Source organism: Eulemur rufifrons, chromosome 19, assembly GCF_041146395.1.
Source record: "Eulemur rufifrons isolate Redbay chromosome 19, OSU_ERuf_1, whole genome shotgun sequence".
In the NCBI taxonomy this organism is placed as follows: Eukaryota; Metazoa; Chordata; class Mammalia; order Primates; family Lemuridae; genus Eulemur; species Eulemur rufifrons.
This window is the reverse complement of record NC_091001.1, coordinates 58,499,713-58,514,371: the sequence shown is the minus strand read 5'-3', so window position 1 is coordinate 58,514,371 and position 14,659 is coordinate 58,499,713. Positions and strand designations below refer to the sequence as shown.

General features: G+C 39.5%; 1 protein-coding gene across 7 annotated transcripts in view; it reads right to left on the bottom strand.

Moving 5' to 3' along the window:
- EXOC6B (exocyst complex component 6B) overlaps positions 1-5,828 on the bottom strand; it is a 563,953-nt gene extending 558,125 nt beyond the window's left edge. For all 7 annotated transcript variants that reach the window (XR_011236208.1, XM_069494964.1, XM_069494962.1 and 4 more), the window contains exon 1: positions 5,594-5,828. Coding sequence is in view for 5 of the 7 variants with exons in the window: in XM_069494964.1 (XP_069351065.1) it covers positions 5,594-5,706 (113 nt within the window). In the remaining 2 variants the exon portion in view is untranslated. The remainder of the gene's footprint in view (positions 1-5,593) is intronic.
- Positions 5,829-14,659: the final 8,831 nt, after the last annotated feature.

The window sequence follows — 14,659 nt, the reverse complement described above, 5'->3', positions numbered from 1 at the left end:
GGGATGCCAGGTCCCCATATTTAATCATCAAACAACATTAAGTAAAACAGCTTTTGAAAATATCCTCCCCAATTTGTTTCCTCTAGGAGCCAGATTTATAAACAAACTTAAAAAAGCAAAATAGAAAACTATTCCTGCACCAAAGGTACAGCTTTATAACAACCTAATATATAGGCAAAGGTCTAGAAGGGAAAGCACCAAAACAACAACAGTTGTGTTATAGGATTTTAAGTAATTTTTAATCTAGTTTTCAAATTTCTTATAACATTGACATGTCTTAACAGTGAAAAAGATTAAACAGGTAAGATTTTATCATTAATATACTTTTTGTTACTCATAAGCTTGGGTAGTAAGACACAAAATATTAATAATTTCATAACATTAGGACCAGAATCAGTCCCTAAAATAAAGTTCTTTACCAAGATCAAATATAACAATCACATCATTTTTATGATACAGGAACCTCAAAAATGTGAGGCAGGGATTGAGCTAAAAAGAGAAAAACCATTAGCTAAAAACCTTACAGCCATCTTCTCCATGCAGAAGAATATTAAGAGAAGGGGATTAGCAAAGTCAAATAACCAGAAAAGTCAAATAAACTCAATGACGGGGTCTTGAATGTTATATTCCTGCCACAAATAAGGAACATAAATTTCATGGTAAGATCAAAATAAATCAATCAGGAATCTGGCTTTAAAAAGATGGTACTCAACAAATAGTGCTGGAATAATTGGATATCCATATGCCAAAGGATGAAACTGGACACCCTTCCTTATATCATATACAAAAATTAACTCTGGAACGGATCATAGACCTAAATGTAAAAGACAAAATTATAAAACATTTAGAAAAAATATAGGAGCAAATCTTCATTATCTTGGGTTAAACAAAAGCTTCCTAAATACAACACCAAAAACATAAGCAAAAAAAGAAAAAAATAGATAAACTGGATGTCATCAAAATTAAAAACTTATGTGTAGCAAAAGTTAAGAACTGAAAGACAACAAAAAAGTAAGAAGACAACCTACAACATGGGATAAAGTATTTGCAAATCATATATCTGATAAGAGACTTATATTCAGAATATATCAAGAATTCCTACAACTCAACAATAAAAAGACAAATAACCCAATTTAAAAATGGGCAAAGGATCCAAAGAAGATAAACAATGACCAAAAAGCCCATGAAAAGAATAACTATTAGGGAAATGCAAATCAAAACTACAATGAAATGCAACTTCACACCCACAAGGGTGGCTAAAATAAAAAAGATGTAATAACAAGTGTTAGCAAGGATGTGGAGAAATTGGAACCCTCATACATTGCTGTGGGAAAGCAAAATGGTGCAGACACTTTGGAAAACAGTCTGGCAGTTTCTCACAATGTTAAACAGAGTTACCATATGGCCTACAAATTCCACTCGTAGCTATATATCCAAGAAAAATGAAAACATGTTCACACAAAAACTAGTACACAAATGGTTATAGCAGCATTGTTCCACAGCCCCAAATCGAAAGAATCCAAATGTCGATCAAATGATGAAAAATAAAATGTAGTATATCTACACAATGGAATATTCAGCAATAAAAAGAAATGAAGTACTAATACATGCTACCACATAGAAGAACCTTGAAAACATTATGCTAAGTTACCAAAAAAACACTTATTGTATGATTCTATTTATAAAAATGTCCAGATGCCTAGAACAGGCAAACCAATAAAGAAAGAAAGTAGGGATTGCCTGGGAAGAATAGGGGAACAGAATCAAGAGTGACTTTTAAGGGGTATAGGGCTTCTTTTGGGGGTGATGAAAATGTTCTGAAATTAGATTGTGGTGATTTCTGCACAATTCTGTGAATATACATATTAAAAATCATTTAATTGTACACTTAAAGTGGGTAAATTGTATATGAATTATACCTCAATAAAGTTATTTGTTAAATGGCAATGTATTTCACTGTAAAATTTTAAAGTTTGAAAACAAAATCTTAAAAACAATTGGACTGAATGTTAACTGTTATTACTCAGAGAGAAAAGTCAGGAAATGACTGCTATTGAGTAAGTGATATGAAAGAAGAGTACAGATATAGAGATGGGATTTGAAAAATGAAAACATGGAGCTATTACTCATGAGTGATTTGTAATCAAAAATTTAGTATTTGTGATACAAAGAAAAAATCAATACTATTTTAAAAACAGGACAGGTCCTAACATCTTACGGGCCTCTTTCCAAAATTAGGACTTGCAACTAACAAAATAATTTTTAAGATGAAGACAGAGAAGAAAGAGATGGTTGCTTTCCCAAAAGAATTTGCTAGGCAACAGCCTCTATAGGTGTAGATATGCTTGGGCCTTTCAGAATTACAATGAAAAAGGAAAGGTGGGAATCTACCAACATTGCATGTACAGTTCAAGACTAAAATAAGAATAGTCATATAATGAAAAAGTCAAGCCACTGTAACTTCTCAAACAAAAAGTTGTAATACTAGAAAAATAATTTGGCATCACAGCAGGGAAAGAAAGCAAATAATGATACACAAATAATAGCTGGCAAAAGAGTCTGGTTAGGCAATGCAGCCAAAGTGTGCTTTTTCAAAGAGCAGGAATTTTAGGGATGGGCACTTATATCTGCTATCAATTTACTATTATTCTCTGTTATTTAGTTCCTTTTCAGTTAGAAAACCTATCTCAGGAGCAGCTAATAATTTGCTGCCTTAAAAATGCCACCTCAAAAGATGGGAGAAATAGGAAAAATATACCATGAAGAGGGGGAGAGAAGTTTGAGATTTACAGTTAAGGGTAGTTAAGGGAAGAGAGCCTACTGCCTTAATCGAATCTGTTTAATAATTGTGATGGAAAAGCAGGAGATCATGACAACAGAGGAACACACAGGGTAAAGCATGGGATCTGAAACATCAAGTCTGTGCATGCCGCTGCCTCTGACTAGGATAGGGAAAAAAGGTGAGATCATCCCCTATGAACGAATACAAACAGGGAAAAGCTAGAGGAAAGAAAAAGACAGCGAGTACTACTTGTATTAAAATATGTTCAAGTGATTGAACTTTGGGTCTGATAGTAAGATTTAGGGTTATCTGCCAAAGAAAAGACAAGACTAAAAATGAAAAGCCCCTAATAATGTTAAGGAAGTCAGAAAAAGCAACTAAAACTGGTAGGACAGTCCAGTGAGTCTCAAACTTTTTTTTACAGTGTCCCCCTGGGGAAAAATATTCCTCAATCCATCTACCTCCACAAAACCCCACTTTCCAGTGGGAAAAAACTCAGTAATAATGAAACAAATTTTAGGGAGAATGGTTAACTTATATTTGAACCATAATGCATATACAGTTGATCGTATGTATCCAGGGGTACAACCTTGGATCAAAATTATTCCAAAAAAAAAAAAGGATGGTTGCTTCTGTACTAAACACGCACAGATTTTTCCTTATCATTATTCCCTAAACAATACAGTATAACAACTATTTACATATCATTTACATTGTATTAGGTATTATAAGTAATAGAGAGATAATTTAAAGCATAGGGGAGGATGTGCATAGGTTACATGCAAATATTAAACCATTTTATATAAGAGACATGATCATCCATGGATTTCGGTGTCTGCAGGGTGTCCTGGAACCAATCCCCCACAGATACCAAGAGAAAACTAAATTCTTAAAGTCAAGACACCAGAAAATTATAGGCCAAAATTAAGTTATATAAATATGTATTATTATTATTCGATGAACAGTTCATGAATAAATAAATCACAACAAACTAAATTGACAACACTAAAGCCATTTATCACATAGAACAAGAACAACAGCAATTGAAAACCACAAGCAACTTAAGCAATATCCATGGTGCTCTGATGAAGAATTTTTCCAAAAAACTCTGGTAACTGCTTCAGTGGGAGCTTTGCTGGGCTCACAAATACTGCTCAGCAGCCAAATTTCTTAATACAGTTTTGAAACAGCACCCTAGTAACTCTAGTAACATTTTATTTTATGAAAACCAAATATTAATAACCATTAATAATGCACTTCGTAGAATACAAGTAGAACTTAGTTTTTATAAAGTAAAGACTATGAAATGAGGATCACTGACCCTTAAGAGCTGAAGAAAATGGGATATGAGAAGAACATGATGGTCGCAGTCCTAATGTAATGGACTGAGGGAGCAATTGTGTGGAAGAACTGGTCCAAAAATGGAGCTAAAAGTCCCTTTAAAGGACAAAAGGCAAACTACTAAGATAGTTAGGATGAAGGATGGCACTGGGAGAACTGTGCTAACAATGTGCCCTGGAGAAGGAAGCTATGCAGGTGGAGATGAGGAGCAGTCCCTAGCCTGTCTTTCCTTCGATCAGCCTTTCATGAGCCAACCGTCCCCATGACAAAGCAGGCAGTGAGTAATAACTTTTTTGAAGGGAGGAGCAGTGATCCAAGATTGTACAAGGAGGGTAAGATCCTTATCTATCTATTGGCTGTGTGGAGACTAGAATGAACAACAGGAAGGAATGAGGATGAATTAGTTCTAGGACACCAGTAACCTGAGGGGAAAGGGAAAAGTAGTTCAAAATTGGGCTTGCTGAGCAATTATCAACAGGAAGTGCGGGTAGACGGTAACCCCCAATTGAGGCAGAAAAACAGCGGTTAAGAGTCTGGATCATGACTGGTTGAGTAGGAATCTGAGTTCCCTACTCTTTTTTTTTCCTTGTGACCTTGGGCAAGTCACTTAACCTCTCTGTGCCTCATCTGTAAAATAAGAGTGATAAGAGTACCTACCTCATAAGATTGTTTTGTGGTTTAAATAAGTTACATTTGTAAATCACTTAATACAATGTCACTGTATATAACATGTATCACTTAAATTTTGTTAAATAAGTTGAGGTAGGTCGGGGTTTGTTTTGACATCTACAAAAAAAAATGGAGATATGCGTGCAAAGTAATGGTAACTTGCGGCGGGGGGGAGTGGGGTAAATTTTCCTCGGCTGTGAGAATACCGCAGGTTGCACCTTAGGGAGGGTCTTAACTGGGTTCAAGGAGCAGTGGCTCTAAGAGGGGCGTGGGTTGAGGCAAACTTCCATCCAGGGCCTAGGATTTTCAGGGACTCGTTTCTCAGAAGTGGCTGTGATTTTTCTGGCGAAAGTTTAATGTCGAACAACAGATCGTGGGGTGGAATTCTGCTTTGCCTTAAGAGCAGGACTTACATCTAGGGCTGGACCGGGTTTGAGTCGGAGGGAGAAGGGTGATGTCCCCAGGGGGAAGATCTGCTAGCAGCCACCATCTGTCGGGTGCACTCTCGCTCCCCGGAGTTGGGCTAGCCCCGGAGGGAGAACGAAGGCTGCTTTAGCCCCGAGGGAGGCAGGCGGAGCCTCCTCAGTAACTGGGCTGTGGGGCGCCGGCGGTCGAGAAGGGACCCCGCGTCGGGGCTGCACAGGGAGACCCGCCTAGCCCAGGCTGCAGATCGCCAGTGGGTCTCTCCAAAGGGAGGGGCCGGCGCCGGCCCTCCGGGCGGCCGGCCGGGCACAGACCCAAAGGAGCCCGCCCCCCGTCCCGGCCGTGCCAGCCCGTTGGTGGCCCCGGTACCCGGGGTACCTGAGCGTGGGCCCGATGCAGGCCGTGTCGGTGCTCTCGATCTCTCGCAAGATCCGCTCGTGTTCTGCTGCTGTCTCCAGGCTCTCCGCCTCCGCCATCTTACCCCGCTCCATAGAATGGGGGCGCCGGGCAGCGCGTCCCCCACTTCAGCTCGGCTCACCTTTCGCTCCCCAATACTCCCTCTCTCACCCCAGGCTCCACAGCCACCCAAGCCTCCAGCTACCCGCAAGACGACCCCTCCCTCAGGCTCGGCACGCCCCCTTGCGTCACCGCGCCCTCCGACGTCCCGCGCAAGGCCCGCTGGGATTTGTAGTTTTCCGGACAATATTCGTCTGAGTTGTGTTCTTTTACTCTTTGAATCCACAAATACGTGTTGAAAGCCGGCTATAAGCCAGGAAGAGTTAACGACACTGCATATACAGTGATGATCAAGTCAGACAATGGCCCTAATCCCACAAATTCTTGTTTAACACCTTTGCCACTAAATGCAAAAGACTCTGCAGGCGCGAATAAGAAGGACTAACTGGGTTCTGCTGACAGAGATCTTACAATCTAGCGGGGACACGCGGAGACCTGGAGAATACAAAACTATGATACAGAGCAGAATGTGGCTGAAAGCCATTTCAGAGAATCGAGTTCAGGGATCTGTTTTGGCTGCGACGGCTTCGTAAAGAGACTGGCTTTGGAAGGTTTAAAAGTGTGGCTAAAAGGTGTGAGAAGCATCCAGACAGCCGACAAGAATTTTATTTGCACTGACGTGTAAAAAAGTATAGTAGTAAGAGATGGGGCTGGAAAGGTACCTTAGAGAGAAATTGTGAGAAGCCTTAAATATTGGGCTGAGAAGTGTGTAGTTTATTGTAATAGTTCCACTTGTCCAACAACAAACTGCATCAGAAGGGCCCGGAAACTTCTTATTTTATCTTATTTTATTTATTTATTTATTTATTTTTTTTTTTTTGAAACAGAGTTTCTCCCTGTTGCCCAGGCTGGAGTGCAGTGACATGATCATAGCTCAGTGCAGCCTCAAACTCCTGGGCTAAAGTGATTCTTCTGCTTCAGCTTCCCGAGTAGTTGGGGCTACAGGCATGCACCACCATACTGCACCACCATGCTGGGCTAGTTTTTTTAATTTTTTGTAGAGATAGGGTCTTGCTATGTTGCCCAGACTGGTCTCCAACACCTGGCCTCAAGTGATCCTTCCACCTCAGCCTCCCAAACTGTGGGATTACAGGTGTGAGCCACTGCCCCCAGCCAAGGAAACATTTTCTTTTAATACAGGCTAGAGGTCCTATATATGGAGATTCTGATCCAGGTATCTGCATTTCATAAACTATCTGGATTACAACTTAAAAATCATATTTATTGATCAGTGCTTGAGTTTTTATGTAACACAATGAATGGGAAGCAACAGGAGATTTTTTTTTTTCAGCTTATTATGAGGGTACAAAAGTTCAGGTTATATATATTGCCCATGTACCGCCCATCCCCCCGAGTCAGAGCTTCAAGCATGTCCATTCCCCAGACAGTGCACATTGCACTCATCATGTAGTTATACCCCCATCCCCTCCCCCCACCCCCCCATCCGCCTGAGTCAGAACATTCAAGCGTGACCATTCTCCAGACAATAAGCAACGCACTCATCATGTAGGCATACACCCATCCCCTCCCCCCACCCCCCACCTCAGTCCGATACCCAATTGGTGTTATTCCCAAATGTGCACTTAGGTGATGATCAGGGAAACCAATTTGCTTGTGAGTACGTGTGGTGCTTGTTTTTCCATTCTTGGGATACTTCACTTAATAGAATGGGTTCCAACTCTCTCCAGGAGAACAAAAGAGATGCCATATCACTGTTATTTCTTATAGCTGAGTAATACTCCATGGTATACATATACCACAATTTACTAATCCATTCATGAATTGATGGGCATTTGGGTTGTTTCCACATCTTTGCAATTGTGAATTGTGCTGCTATAAACATTCGGGTACAGGTGTCTTTGTCATAGAATGACTTTTGTTCCTTTGGGTAGATGCCCAATAATGGGATTGCTGGATCGAATGGTAGGTCTACTTGAATCTGTTTAAGGTATCTCCATAATGCTTTCCACAGGGGTTGCACTAGTTTGCAGTCCCACCAGCAGTGTATGAGTGTTCCTGTCTCTCCACATCCACGCCAACATGTGTTGTTTTGGGTTTTTTTTGATAAAGGCCATTCTCACTGGAGTTAAGTGATATCTCATTGTGGTTTTGATTTGCATTTTCCTGATGATTAGGGATGTTGAGCATTTTTTCATATGTTTGTTAGCCATTCAGGAGATTTTTAAGAAGAGGAGTGACACAAGCAGAACCTTAGCATTAGGAAATTGAGTCAAGAGCAGATGTGCAAGATGTGCAGAGATAGAGAAGTTGGAGCTAGGAAGATGCTATAAGAGATGATAAGGCCTAAACCAGGGAGGCACAAATGAGAATGAAAAATAATGAACACACAGGAAAAACGTTTTAAGGAGGAATTGGCAGGATTTACTAGGAACCAGGAGGGAGGAGGGTAGGTATGACTCCAAGGTTTAGAGTTAAAGGACTGGGAAAACAGTATTGCCAACCAACAAAAAAAGACATGTCAGAAGAACCAGACTGAAAGTTAAGGCTAAATAATTTATGCTACAGCCATACTATGATTATTACACAATCAATAAAAAGAAAGACAAAAGACTATATTCAGATATAAAATTGTCTCCAAGTTGTAGTGTTGAGTGGAGAAAAGCAGGGCATGAAACAATTTATAGATTATGTCACTGTGTGTTTTTTAAACAATAAGTACTAATATATGTGCTTGCATATACATAAAATAGTACATAGATAAAAAATTTCTGAAAAGATACCAAAAAACTTTTAACCATAGTGGCAGCCAGGAGTACGATTGGAAGGAAGGGACCTGAAGTAGGAACAAGGTAATTTTTAATTATATATCATTGGCACTTTGGAATTATTCCCCTTGTGAATGTATTGCTTTTTCAGTAAAAATAGTAGTTATTACACAAGAATACATTTTAAAAATAAACAAACAAATAGTGGAGGAGAATGGATTACAAGTCCTAGTTTGCCAAGAACCAAGCAAGTTGCTCAACCTGTCTGTTTCTAGATAATCTCTGGCCATCCTCATTTTATTTCATTACTCATGCTTAAACAATTCCAGACAGATGTAGGAGGAGGACGGAGAGTATGGAGGATTTCATATTTCTAAAGCTCGCTTGAAATATATGACAGAGGGTCCCATCAGGCACCCGTTTTAGCATCTCACTCAGCAAAAAGTTTTTCAGCCATCACAGGAAGCAAACTGGTATGTAGTAGTGGTTAAACTAGCTTCTACCAATGCCAGCAGTTTTTTGGAGCCTCCACAGAGGCCAGAGGCCCAATATCCTACTGACAAGGAGTCTGGGGTGAATAGTACAGAAAAGCTCCAGTGAAGATGGGCTGCCTAATGTTAATAACCCCCAAATAGAGAGAATGTCAGGTCGGTGTGGAATGACCAGAAAAGCTCAGAACTAAGAGTCAGGGTCCTTTTGATTCAGTTCCAGCATTAGTAGTTAAAATGTATTGAGCACTTTCTCTGTGCTGGGTAAGATACACAGAGTAAGCACTTCACATACGTCAACCTCATTAAATCCTTACAACAATCCTTTGCGGTAGCTATTATGCATCTCACTTTACAGATGAGAAAGCTGAGATATTAGGTAGGACCCCACATCTCACAGCCAGTAAATAATAAAGCTGGTATTCAAACCAGGTCCCTCTGATTCAAGAGCTTATTTCCTAACCAGTAGTCTGTACAGTCCCCACCCACCCTCCACTGCCACGAGCTTATTGTGGGAGCTTAAGACAATCATTCTGCCTCTGCATCTGCTTCCACCTTAGTGTAATAGATTGTATCATTTCCCAGACTCCTTCCAAATCACTTTGCAGACCTCTTCACACAACCACATCCTTCCACTTACCTAAACTAGTTTTCTCTTCTGCATTGGTAGATTTACAGCAACAGCATTCTCACTGCTCCCCACTGCCACTTCTAGACTGTTGTTCCAACACCTTGATTCGCCAACTATTTTTTGAAGTCCAGGGCACCAGGTTGTGCCACGATCATCTATTCATGTCCATACTCCTCAGAAATTTACCACTTAGCTCACAGTTTTCCTCTCTACCTCATTCTCTGCCATCATCCTGAGATACTCCAATATCTTCATGGATAACCCACCCAACACTCTGACCTCATGGATCCCAACTATCTCAGGCAGGTTCCTTGTGCCACATTGGCAATACATTCACAGCCTCACCTTTTACTTTAGTGCAGTAAGTCCTCACTTAACGCTGTCAGTAGGTTCTTGGAAACTGCAATTTAAAGCGAAACTAAAATGAAACCAATTTTACCACAGGCTAATTGATATAAACAAGAGTTCAGTTCCTACGACATATTTCTGATCACAAAAACATCACTATACATCTAAATAAAGACCTAAAACACTTCTAATATTTAACATTGAAATAAATGTGAGCTATACATACATTTAGGAAAGATTAAAAAAAACAAGTAAGAAAATTACCCAGTTTTTGGTGAATCAGTGAGTGAAGGTGGTCATAGTTGGTGGTGGATTGAATCAAAGAGTAAATGTTTGCAAAGCAAAAATTTTAAGGAGCACTTCCTACCACCACAAAGTTCAAAAATAAGCTCAAATCTGGTGGATTCACTGGGGGATTTTGTACAGCATCGTTTATTGTCATGCATCTGTTCTCGGATACTCTACGTTTTATTGTATTTGTATTCACCCATTCATTCATTCAGGCCCGCATTGCCAATCTCTGCCTCTTCTATTATAGTGGAGAAAAAATAAGACTATAACCATATCAACTAGCATCAGGACATGTTTATGTTACTCAATATCATTTGGGCCCTCAGGGCTGCTCACCCATCCTTTGACTTCTATTCCTGCTCACAGCATCTATTTATGATCCTTTATTCCCTACTTAAGACCCTAACTCTGCTCCCCATCCTTCTCATTCTTAGAAGATACCTTTGCCTCCCACTTCATTGACAGGACCACCAGCCAGTATTAGGTCCTCATCCTTCCTCCTCCTCACTATCTTTTCATCCAACTCCTCCTCATCTCCTATGTAAGAAGAATGGGGATTTCTATCACTTTCCAAAGTCAACTTCTCTTCTGGAAGAAGTTGTTTCCCATCTCTCTGTGATAGTTCCCTCTTACAGCTTCCCCCTTTGCTTTACTGTGGCCAGTAAACACAAGCTTGAGTCTTTCCAGCTAAAAATCCATCCCCTCAACCTTGCTTCCCTAAGCTATTCCAGTTCCTCCATTCCCTTCACTACTTGGAAATGAATTTTACGCTCCTCCTCTTCACCTCCCACTTTCTTCTTAATGTCTTAACTCAAAACACTCCAGTGAAACAACTTTGCTAAGGTGATCCTAAACTTTCTAATTGCCAATTCCAAAGGTATTCTTCTGGTCTTCATCCTACCTGATCTCTACTTACAATTTGACATTTTTGACCCCAGATGCTATACGGAACCAAGGAATAGGAAGAAAAGGGGAGTCGGCTCCCTTTCATACCCTTAACCCAGGTCTTCACAAAATGTTAGGGTGCAGACCTAGGTGATTGTCTAGTTCTTTGCATTATTACTCCCAGTTTTTCACGCTTTGGTGTGATTTTGCACTTCTCCCACTACAGGAAGAGTGTAGTCCCTGACTCTTGATTTTGGGCTCAAAGTGTTAAGCAGAGGCCTGAAATGCACTTACGTAGTTGGGCTTGCTCTCTTGCCTTTCTGGTATCGCCATGAGAAGAACATGCCTCGCATAGCCCACCAGTCCAGGAAGAATGAAAGACATATTCAGCAGAGCTACCCAGCCAGCCTACAAACTGCATCCCAAAGCAGAGCCACCCTAGCTGAACGCAGACTCATAAGTGCTTTTTGGTTGGTTAGTTGGTTACACAGCTTTATTGTGACAATAGCTTTCTGATACCCTTTTCCTTCCTTCAAAAATGTTTCTCCTCCCTCAGCTTCTTGAGCACCTAATGCTTCTGACTCCATTCCCACTGTGCTTACATCTTCTTAATCTTCTTCACCACATTTTTTAGTCTGTCTACCGGCTTGGTTCTCTTCTCAACTTTCTTTTCTAGCTACTTTGCACTCTCTCCCTGAGCGATCTCATTTAATCCCAGAGGGTCAAAAATAATCTAGACTCCTAAAGCTCTCCTTCAAACTTCAGTCTCAGATTTCTGACTACCTTCTGGACATTGCTGCCTAATATCCTGCTACCACTTCAAACTCAATATTTTAAACAAATTTCTAAATTTCATGACAAAATCATCTCTTACTTCTTCCCATCTTCTCTCTGACAGATAAACCACCACCCATTATTATTTACTCAGTAGCCATAAATTTGGATAGATCCATTCCAGTCCTACACAAAGACGAGAACCCCTGGAATAAATAGCTGCACCTGAGAGACCCACAGACTGGTTGTCTTGTACCAATATGGTTGGGGCAGAGATCAGTCTTTGGAAATTTGCCCACAGAGCTCCATTCAGAAAACAGAGCCAGAAAATTTCATCTTTGCCTCTAATCCTAATCGCCCTTGACTACTATCCAAATGTAAACCTCTCAGATTATCTCTCTCCCTTACTGCTTGATAATTTCTCCTACTGCTGACCTGTACTTTAAGCCAGGTTCTTTTAACCTTTCCCCAGAATATTCCTGCCTTAAATGAGTTTTGGCCTCCCACTGAGGACACTATGTCCCTTACAGCCTTCCTGAGACAAAGTCGATGATTCTACTCTTCCATCATCATCCTCAATGCCTGGACCCGGTCCTCCCACTTCACTACCTTCCAAATCCCAACTGTGAATCAATCATCTTTCTCTACTCCTATGCACCTGAACTGCCAAGGGCAACCAGAGAAGAGAACACAAACATTCAAACTGGTGCTGCCACTAACCCAAGGTACCAATTTCTGCAAAGGTCTGTATGCCCCCACCCACCCGCCCCCATTGCCTTGCACGGGCCCATAGTAAATTCTAGCTCACATATTCCTCAGCAGCTGTGTGACACCTCACTAATCTGCTTAACCCTTAGAACTCTGCTACACACACACACACACACACACACACAGTAATTTGCCTCATTACTCTTTTTCATTTAAAAAAGATATCATTAGATGAGAACTCCCTTATTCCAGTACTATTATTATGTTACAAGTCACGCCAAACTTGGCAGCATAAAAAAAAAACTACTTTCCTATTCTCACAGGTTCTATAATTTAGTGTTTTTTGTATATTCAAAGAATTGCACAGCAGTCACCACAATCTGTTTTAGAACACATTCATCACCCCAAAGGGAAACCCCGTACCCATTAACAATCAGTCCCCATTTCACACCAACCTCCCCAGCCCTAGGCAACAACTAAACTACTCTGGCTCCACAGATTTGCCTATTCTGGACATTTCATATAAATAGAATAATATGTGATCTTGTGTGTCTGACTTTTTCATTTAGCATAATGTTTTCAAGGTTCATCTATATTGTAGCATGTATTAGTACTTCATTCCTTTTTATGCTCAAATAACATTCCATTGTATAGCTATGTCACATTATGTTTATCCATTCATCAGCTGATACACATTTGAGTTGTTTCCACTTTTTAACTATTAGGAAAAATACTGGTATGAATACTCATATACAAGTTTTTATATGGACATATGTTTTATAGATGCCTAGGAGTGAAATTGTTGGGTCACATAGTAACTCTATGTTTAACATTTTGAGGAACTGCCAGACTGTTTTCTAAAGTGTCTGCATCATGTTACATTCCCACTAGCAATATATGAGTTTCAATTTCTTCACATCTTTGCCAATACTTGTTTTTGTTATGTCTTCTTCATTTTAGCTATTCAAGTGGCATTTCATTGCTGTTTCAATTTCATTTCCCTAATGGCTAATGATGTTAGGCATCTTTGCATGTTCTTGTTAGCCACTTGTATATCTTCTTTGTAGAAATGTCTATTCAGATCTTTTTCTCGTATTTCAATTGGTTTATTTGGTTTTTTTAATTGTTGAGTTGTAAGAGCTTTTTATTTATTCTGGATATAAATTCCTTATCAGATATATGATTTGCAAATATTTTCTCCCATTCTGTGGGTTGTCTTTTCACTCTCATGATAGTGTTCTCTGAAGGACAAAAGTTTTAATGTCAATCAAATCCAATTTATCTATTTCTTTTGTCATCTATGCTTGTGGTATTATATCTAACAATGCCATTGCCTAACCCAAGGTAATGAATATTTATCCTGTGTTTTCATCTAAGAGTTTTATAACGTTGACTCAGGTCTGTATCCATTTTGAGTTAATTTTTGTAAATGGTTTGAAGTGGGGCTCCAACTTCATTCCTTTGCATGTGAATGTCCAGTTGTCATACCACTTATTGAAAAGAATATTCGTTCTCTGTTGAATTAGCTTGTCACTCTTATTGAAAATCAGTTGACAACAAATGTTTATTTCTGAACTCTCAATTATATTCCATTGATTCATATATCTAATTTTATGTCAATTCAAGACTGTCTTTGAAATTAAGGAGGGTGAGTCCTCCAACTATATTCTTCTTTTGCAAGGTTGTTTGGGTATTCTAGGTCCTTAAGTTTCCAAATGAATTTTGGGATAAGTTTGTCAATTTCTGCAAAAACAACAACAAAAAGTCAGCTAGGAAGTTTTAATAGGAAATTTGTGAATATATAGTTCACTTTATAGAATACTGCTATCTTAAGAATATAACCTTTCTGATCAATGAACATGGAATATCTTTCCATTTATTTAGGTTTTTAAAAGTTTCTTTCAACAACATTTGCAGTTTTCAGTGCCAAGTCTTCCACTTCTCCATTAAATTTATAAATATTTTATTCTCTTTTATTTGGGTCTTCTCTGTTTTTCTGGATCAGTCTAGCTAAAGGTTTTTTCATTTTGTTGATCTTTTCAAAGAACTAGGTTTTGGTTTATTGATTTTCTCTATT